At 50.1% G+C, this 9,428-nt stretch overlaps 1 protein-coding gene across 1 annotated transcript in view; it reads left to right on the forward strand.

Annotated features, from left to right (window-relative positions):
* UMODL1 (uromodulin like 1) overlaps positions 1-6,774 on the forward strand; it is a gene marked incomplete at both ends in the record, with an annotated part of 61,306 nt that extends 54,532 nt beyond the window's left edge. The window contains 2 exons of the mRNA XM_079705300.1: positions 1,680-1,764; positions 6,593-6,774. Coding sequence (XP_079561426.1) covers positions 1,680-1,764; positions 6,593-6,774 — 267 coding nt within the window. The remainder of the gene's footprint in view (positions 1-1,679; positions 1,765-6,592) is intronic.
* Between the last annotated feature and the right edge of the window lie 2,654 nt (positions 6,775-9,428).

The raw sequence follows: 9,428 nt of genomic DNA on the forward strand, positions 1-9,428 counted from the left end.
CTGGGCCCTGCAGACTTGGCCCTTAAAAGATATGAAATGAGGTTTTAATGGTGGGCAGTCCTGGGTGGAGGACCAGTGTCACTGGGTGGCTAACTTGAGTCCTTCTTAGACCATACCATTCCACTGGCCATCACATCAGACCTTCCTTGTCATGGTGCTGTAATGCTTCTCCTTCCAGGTGATCGAATGCATATTTAGGTGTACAAATGTTATTTTAATTTGAAATTACTTTTAGCAAGTCGGTGGCACACTGCTGAATCCTAGCCACTAGGTTATTTAATCAGGTTTTTGTTCCTTCCCGTTCAGCACTTATGCTGGGATTATGAATAACTTTACAGTCTCCTTTCCTCAGAACTTTGAATTTGAAATGTGCTTTGCAGTTCTGGGTTGGAGAGTTATTCTTCATCCACAGACAAGTATGTGAAGTGACTGTCATGTGTCACCTGTGGCTGGGGAAGGCATGGAGGGCTCTGTTGGCCTTTGGTTCAGCAACTGCATATTTTTTTCTCCTTTGCGGACACGTTTGTTCCTGTGTTCCTTACAAAACTTGGGCAATTTTCCTGGATGATCAAGGCCAAACATCAGTCAGAATGCACAGCAGAAGAAATCCAGTGAGCCCTGATTTTGCTGTCACTTTTTCTCAAACAGTAGGTCTTCTGGAACAGCAGGAAAGGAACACAGACTCCTGGTGCCTGCCCGCTGAGGGGCTCCGAGCCTGTAGCAGCCCCTTAGAAACCCTAGGGTGTTAACGACCATGACAGCTTTGACAAGGAGCTGCCGGTTCTCAAATTCTCTACACTACGAGCTTCACGTATTTCTTTCCAAGCTCCTCTAGGATGGGTGCTGTATTGGTTTCCTGGGGCTGCTGTAACGATGTACCACAGGCTGGGCAGCTTAAATAACATAAATCTATCCTTGCACAGTCTGGAGGCTGGAAGTCCGAGATCAAGGTGTCGTCAGCTGGGCCGTTCCTTGTGAGGCTGTGGGAGAATCTGTTCCAGGTCCAGCTCCCTGACTGATCGAGGTCACCTCCTCCCTGTGTCTTCACATGTGTTCCCTCTGTGCACATCTGTGTCTGTGTTCAAATGTCCTCTTTTTGCAAGAACACAGTCATACTGGATCAGGGCCCACCCTACTGACCCCATCTGATCATAACGTCATCACCTGCAAAGACCCTATTTCCAAATAAGATCACGTCCACAGGTGCTGAGGTTAGGACTGCAACATCTTTTGGGGGACACAATGCACCCCATAGCAGGTGTATGGTAGACAGATTCTATCATGTCATTGAAACTTTTCATCAGGCCCAGGTGTTAAAAGGAGCAGGTGTCTGCTGCAGGCTGTGGAGAACAAAGGGCGACTCTGAGACGATGCCCCCAGGGGCCAAGGGGCCAGAGCTAGAAACTGGAGACAGCACAGGGGGCTACATCTTGCTTCCCCCAACCCTCCTGCTGCCCAGCCCTCCCCCATCTGGTTGGGCACCCCGCCTGCACAGCCCCAAGGCCCAGGCGGTCCAGCCTCCCCCTTCCTCCTTCTCCCCTGACGGAGCTCATCCACGTGACTCGACGTTTCCAGCAGGAAAGAACATGTACGAGTCAGAGTCTCAACCCTGAGGGTGCGTACATTTCTCATAAACATTGTTCAACTGATTTGTACTTGTTCTCCTTTTAAAATTACAGAACTGCGATGACTTCCGGTCGCTGAGAAATGGTGAGCCCCCTGCAACGCACCAGATGTCCTGGGGACCCCTGATTCGGTCCGAAGGTGCGTTGGTGACTCGGTTTAGACAACGAAACTTGGGTCTTGATTCAGAAACTGCCAGCTGTCCCCAGATATCTGTCCTCTTCTCCTTCCATGGTAATGGAACCCCCAGTTTTTAGGGGACAGGTGGCTGCCAGGAATAAAAACTATAATTCCCAACTGATCTCACAGCAAGAGTGGCCGTATGAGTGAGCTCTGGCTAATAAGATGCAAAAGAGAGTGTCAAGTAACAATTTTTTTTTTTACATCTTTATTGGAGTATAATTGCTTTACAATGGTGTGTTAGTTTCTGCTTTATAACAAAGTGAATCAGTTATACATATACATATGTCCCCATATCTCTTCCCTCTTGCGTCTCCCTCCCTCCCACCCTCCCTATCCCACCCTCTAGGTGGTCACAAAGCACCGTGTGCCTGCCTTATAAACATCCGGTACCCACCCAGCTGCCTGACATTCAGGGGAGGCGGCTGCAGCCAGCCGCCATCTGGTACCATGAGCACCATGGAGGTGGGAGCCGGGTGCCCCAGGACACCATGGAGCAAAGCTGCAGGGCCAGGCCTGGGCTCTGACCTCCAATGTTTATGCCAGAAAGAAATAAGCTTCCATTTTCTTTGTCGCTGCTATTTTGGGTTTTTCTCTTCCTTACAGCTAAAGCTAATCCTAGTTGACTTTCCTTTTTTACTGTTTTTCTTCCTAATTTGGATGGCCTTCCTTACCTCTCTATTTTCCCATACAGGATCTTCTGGGTTTTGGATGCAGGGTGTAAACCGGGATGGGTGTGCTAACCAGGGCTTGGGAAGGGAGGTCTTCTTGGCCAGTGATATTCAACTGCTGGTTCTCACCCGAAGGATTTTTGAAATTAAAAAAAAAAGTCACAGGTCCCAGGCCATGCCCCAGGCCAACCAACTCAATGTCTCTGGAGCTGGATGCCAGGCCCTGGTGTTTGCACAGGTCCTCGGACGATCACTGGCCTGGGTCCTGGGACAATGTGCTTTTCCTATCCTCTTCATTGTCTTAAATGGCTGAGAACTGATTGATCTAATATGAAAGAGAATGTATGCATTCTTGCATTCTTATTTATAGAAACAGAACTTCTATTTATTGGTAGATATTACAGATAATGTCAAAACCAGAGTGGAAAAAACACTGGGTTTGGGGTCAGGAGGGCTGTGTTTAAATATAGGCTCTCTTACTTCTGAGCTGTGTGGGCTTAGGAATATTCCTGAGTCTTCTGAGTCCCATGCATCCACCCATCATTCCTCCATCCATCCACTCATCTACCCACTTATTCATTATCTCCTCTAACTGCTGTATGTCAGGCACTGTGCTTTTTCTCTACATCATAGGAGTTATTACAACAGTCCTACATACCTGGCCAATAAGATTACAGTAAATAAAAATCCTCTGTGAGGCTAAAATTTGTGATGCTGGAGCTAGGTTGCCTGGAGACAAAACTTGGGTCTGACTTTGGGCATATGCTGCACTTGCCTCATTTCCCTCATCTATAAAATGGGGACAACAATAATGATGATGGTAATTCCTAATTCATACAGTGCCTTGTCCATAGAAATTACTGGTAAGTGTTATTTATTATCCTTCCTAACCAGTAGTGCACTTTACTAACACAACCATTGCAGAGAACACTAAACACAATAAGGGTATAGACGGCCAAGCTCAATAACAAGGATTATAATTACTCATTTTGTTCATCATTCTTTCTCATTGTATTATTAGCTTTTTGGCTTCATAACTGTGTCATACAAATATACAGAAAAATCATTTAGAAACATGGAATCTCTCAGCTGGTAGGCAGGTGATTACATTTTAATAGTGTGTAGTAACAGAAATACTGCTGGAGACACAGAGTGAGAAGAGGCTGGCAGACAAGTACCTCCGGGATTTTATCTCTGCCCCTCCCACCGGGCACCCATGACCCGTCCCCTGCTATCACATCACTTCCACTCTGGGGATGAATGAGAACACTGGGAGACCTCAGGGAACATGTCCAAGCTCACACCGCTGTCACCTGGACACGCTGGGCCTCTCCCAGCAGTTCCAGGCTTTTCCTAACCCACCCACCCTTGGTCTCCAGGGGCTGCACTGGCTTCCTTTCCAGGGGTCAGTCCACCCCAGCCTTCATACAACGGGTGTTAGTTTTCTGGGGCTAGTGACACAGGAAGCTAAGAACCACAAACTGGGTGGCTTAAAATAACAGAAACTACTCTCTCACAGTCTGGAGACCCAAGTCCAAGGTCATGGCGTGGGCAGGGCTGGTTCCTTCCAAAGTGCCTGAGGGAGAATCCGTTCTAGGCCTCTCTCCCAGCTTCTGGTGGCTCTGCTCTGGCAGCCTTGGCTTGTGGCTGCATCCCTCCAGCCTCTGCCTCTGTATCACATGGCTTGTCCTGAAGGTCTCTGTCTTCTTACAAGGACACCAGTCATTGAATTAGGGGCCTCTTCTGCTTCAGCATAACTTAACTAAAGGTGTCTGCAATGACCCTATTTCCAGATAAGGTCACATTCTCAGGCACTGGGGTTAGGACCCAACATCCGTGTTTTGGAGGGATACACTTCAACACATAACACTGTGTGCTGGCAATTTTAAGGCAGCATCCAACTGGTAATCGTTCCTGAATCTGTGCTGCCAACAGATCATATATCGGCAATGTAATTTTTGCACTTAATTTTTGGAAATCATCCATGGCCATTTGCTTTATAGAGAATATTATTTCTCACTCACTAGAGATTTTTGTGTGAAGAGGTAGAGAATGTTTGAGATTAATGTCCATGGGAATCCTGAAATGTCCCAATGGGAAGGGTCTGGAACAATTATTGAGGCAGCTCAGAAGTGAGGGGCCTGGGTGTCCCCAGAGAACAGCTGAGCTGGACATCAGACCTCTGGAAGGACCTGGACCCTCTGGAAGGGGCCGGGGTTATATGTACCCTGCTCCTGGGTTCTTTGCGTGCCGGGAGGTCCTCCATCACTTTCCCTCACCAAGATGTGTCCCCTTCACAAAAGCAGCGATAGGTTAGTGTCTTTGCAAAAAGATTGATCCTGTGCATCACCACCGTGATATCACAACAGCCCTGTGTGTGGTGCCAGCTGCACTTGCTATCCTGGGGGAGGACCGGTGTCTTTTATTTAAGCATCTCGTCCATCATGGACTGACAGGTGGTTACTATGTTTAAGGAAATACCCCCACTGAGGGCGTGGGTCACGTTGTGACACAGGCTCCCTCTCTATTTGTAAGCATCTCTCCTGGACCAGTAACCGTTCCTGGACCATGGTAACCAGTGGACGGCACCGGCCTGTGGACCCCACTCGGAGCAGCTCTGAGTCAGTGGCCAGTTAAGAGTGCTCGGTTGCAGGGAACAGAAACCCAGCTGGAGAGGCAGCGACCAAACAGGTTCAGTTGTCTCTGTAGCTGCCAGTCTGGGGCTGGGGCTGGGCTCCACGGTGCCAACAAGGGGGCCTCTTCTACTTTTCTGCTCCAGCATCCTCAGGGCAGACAGGCCCCCTTGTGTTCACAAGTTGGTCCCCTACATGGGGCACAGGAGGAGGGGGAAGGGTCCACTGTAGCACCCACTGGAGGATGGATTTAAGATCCATCCATGAAGGAGTTGTCAGGAAGCTGGTGCCCCAGAGTCTGGAGGCCTCAGGTTCCTTGGGAGGTTGCAGCCACTCCAGCAACTGTCCCCAGTATCCCTATCCCAGTGTGGTCCTCCCTCTGGAGGAGGGGGTTGCCCGGTTCCAGCTGGCCCACCATCCAGGCATTCGGGTGGGAGCCTCTTCTAGGCCATTGTTGAATCACTTTGGTGTCTGCACTCGTTTGAGCCATGACTGGGAGACCCGGAGCAGCGGCCACTTCCGGAAGCAGCCCCAGAAATGGAAAACGGGATCTCGAGTGTCCCTTATCGTCCAGGAATGCTTTCCTACCCAGACCTTTCTGATAAGCTCCTGTGGTAAAATTGAGATAAAATTCACCTTATATAAAGTTAACTGTTTTAAAATAAATAATTGGGCAGAATTTAGCACATTCACCACCTTCTCTAGTTTCAAAACATTTTCATCACCCAAAGCAGCTCCGTGCCCACAGGAGGGAGTGACTCCTCAGCCCTTCCCCTGCCCCTGAAACTACCTAGGTTGGCTTCCTGTCTCTGGTTTCCCTAGAAACAGGGTCACACGACGACATGTGGTCCTTGGAGACTGTTGCCTGTCATTCAGCACAATGGATGTTTTCAAGACTCATCCATGTCGTAACCTGTGGGCAAATCTCATTCCTTTTATAGCCGAATATTATTCCACTGGGTGGATGGACCACATGTTGTTTATTCATTCATCCTTTGATGGATTTGGGGGCTGTTTCCCCCTTTCGGCTGTCCTGGATATGCTGCTATGAGGCCACATGTATGAGTATTTATTGAGTCCCTGTTTTCGACAATTTGGGGTCCAGGCTCTCCTGTGCTTTCTTGCCCCCGAGTCCGGGCAAGGCCGGCTTCCCGGTGCTGTGCGGTGTGTGGGCGAGTGTGTCTCTGTGCGGGACACGCTGAGCGCTCTGCCCCGACCTGGAGAGCCTGTGGCTCCCGTGTGGCCTCCTCCTCTTGGCCAGTGATTATCCAGAATGTGGGCAGGCAGACCTGTCCTGACTGCTGTGCTCCCCTGGGCTTGGGACGGGCACACGGGCGCGCTGAACGTCTGACCCATGAGAGCTTGCGCCATCGCAGGTCCGTCCCGTGCCGAGCCCTCCATCCAGGGGCGATGCTGGGGCCCCGCTGGGACCAGGCCGAGCTGCTTTGGGCAGACCACCCACCTGTGCCTGTTTCATCCCTGCAGAAGAACCTGCAGCTGCAAAGCCGGGCCTGGGAGTTAGTTACCTGATCCTCATCCTGGTGGCCGCCTTTGCCCTGGTGGCGGGGCCAGCCGCCCTCCTCATCACGCGCTACCAGAGAGTGACCGGAAAATACAACTTCAAAACCCAGTCCGACAACTTCAGCTATCAGGTGTTCCACGAATAAGGAGCCCGGCTGCCCGCAGGTGGGTGAGGAGCGAGGCCCGTCTCGTCTGATGCACCAGTCCCGCCTTTGCCACCGAGGGTGCCTGCACAGCGCGTCCCGCGGGGGTTGGCAGAGGGTAGATTTGTGGGTTTCGGCGGCTCGTGCCTGTGATACTGTGATTTATAATCAGAAATATATACTTGGTCTTCACCCACTGCTCCTGGCACAGAGCTCCTGAAACCCTTGCAATTTCCTCAGTGCTGAGGGCAGTAAAGGTGTTTTTGTTATGTTAGGGAGGTGACCTTTGGCCTGTGCCTTAGGATGGGGGCCGGTTGCTGGGAGAGACTGCCGCGTGATTAGAGGGCTAGATGTGCTCTGCTGAGGCTCCAGATAGGGGATGAACAGCGGTAACTTCAGGTCAACGTTCCTCCAATAATAAAGATAACAGCTGCCTTGGCGAGGTGCCTTCCAGTCTGGTTGGGGGCCCGCAAGGTTTGGTCACGAAGACACTTCCACTTCCCCATCCTATTCCACCCTGCCCCCGTCAGGGGTCCCGTCACGTGGACATGCCCCCACAGTGGCCGGCCCAGGTCCCTGTTTCCTGCCTGGGTCAGCAGCGTCCCCACCTGGGCCACCTTCCCCACGTTCAGCTCTTCATTCTCTCGAGATAACGGACCTTTGATACAACTCCTCAAAGTGTGGTAGTTCCTGGCCTCATCCCTTAAATAAGGAAAGGGGGCTCAGAGAGCTCAAGTGAATCACCCCCATCACACAGCAGAGATGGGGTTACAGTGCACTTCCCCACAAGGCAACGTCCCTTTCTGGGTGACTTCAGCGTCGTCAGAGAAAATGTCACCTCCTTCAGGGGCTGGTCCTGCCGACACTGGAAACGTGACGTCTTCACCCTGTCTCAGCCCCCTTTGCTCCGAGGACCCAAGAGCTCACGTGATTCCAGGGCCTCGGAGCCCTTACAACCTGGATGGGAAGGGTTGGACCAGGGCCAATCACCTCCCCGCATAGAATCGCGAGGGAATTTCAGCAACTTTTACTTAATATTTAGAAAATGAATTCCAACAAGGGGGCCAACACTTGTCCTGGAGAATTTCTAAGGAAATCTTGTGTGTTGGTGCCTCAGCCATGCTGGATGGCCCCCTCCTCGAAATTAAAACACTAGAGGGACAATTGGCCCCTTTTCTTTTCTTATTCTCCTGGGACTTCTGTCTTCCAAAGTGAAAAACATCTATATCTGGTTCTCAAGTTCCTGAAAAAATCTGCTTTTTGAAAATCTCAAGCAAATAAACATCCCCAAGGTTGGCAGTGGGTACAGCCCTACTCGGTGATGAGGCCTGTGTCCGGGTGGGTGGTCCACCGATAGTGCAAAGGCACAGAGCCCCGAGGGTGTGGCCCTCTGGCTCAGGTGTGTGTATCTGTCTCACCTGACGGCTGACCTGCAGGAGCTGCACTCACCGGAGACCGGGGTTCCTGTGCCTCCTGGGATTCGCTGCCCTTTTATTTGGGCTCAATCTCTCACTATTTGGCAAGCACAGATGGTGTGTCCTGGGGGTTGGTGGTAACCTCCGCAACCCACTCTGGGCTTTCCAGCATCAACCCCACCTTTCTTGCTGCAGACTGACGCAGGTGATCTCCTTCTCCACACAGGTAGCCATGAATCAAGCTCCAGTCTTCACTCAAGCGTTGATGGCAGCCTGCTCTATCCCTCATCCAGAGCCTGGATGAGCTCCAGAAGTGGTGAAAACACAGCCTCTGCCTGCCCCCAGGAGGCCTGTCCTCTGCCTGGGTCCCAGACAAGGCAGCACCAGGTGGGCGAGCAGAGCTGGTGGAGAGGCAGGCCAGGAGCTGGATGCCCAGAGCCTCAGACACAGGGATCTTCAAACCAAGCTCGAACGCAGCTCTGCCATCACGCGATCGCCTCCACCACACAGAGCTCCCAGGCCCCTTACCACCCTAAGTGGTCCAGGAGGCCCTTCCTGGCTTTGCTCACCATTGACATCTATCACCTACCACCCACCCACCCACCCACCCACCCATCCATTTGACCCTCTGTCAAATACATAACATTTCACATTTTCGAAACTATTTGATAGTGCAGTTGAAGTTCTTTTAAAAATAGGTGAGTCATTGAAATTGGGTCATTTGTAGAGACGTGGATGGACCTAGAGACTGTCATACAGAGTAAGTCAGAAAGAGAAAAACAAATATTGCAAATTAATGCATATATGTGGAATCTAGAAAAATGGTACAGATGAACCGGTTTGCAAGACAGAAATAGAGACACAGATGTAGTGAACAAACATATGGACACCAAGGGGGAAAAGCAGGGGTGGGCCGGTGGTGGTGGGATGAACCGGGAGATTGGGATTGAACATGTATACACTGATGTGTATAAAATAGATAACTAATAAGAACCTGCTGTATAAAAAAATACAATTAGATAAAAAAATAAAAATAGGTGGTCATAAAAATACTGCCAATGTGATTTTTAGTAGACATTTATACTCTTTAACTTTTGTCCTGCATTACTAGGATGTTGTTTTTATTTACAGAGCAGTGACTCAAAAGGCACTCTATTAATATGAAAATTTTTATAGCAAGTAGAAATAACATTATATATATCCTTATTTTATATTGTTCCAAGCACTTTCACAGATATTAAA

Source organism: Hyperoodon ampullatus, assembly GCF_949752795.1.
Source record: "Hyperoodon ampullatus genome assembly, chromosome: 5".
NCBI classification, from domain to species: Eukaryota; Metazoa; Chordata; class Mammalia; order Artiodactyla; family Ziphiidae; genus Hyperoodon; species Hyperoodon ampullatus.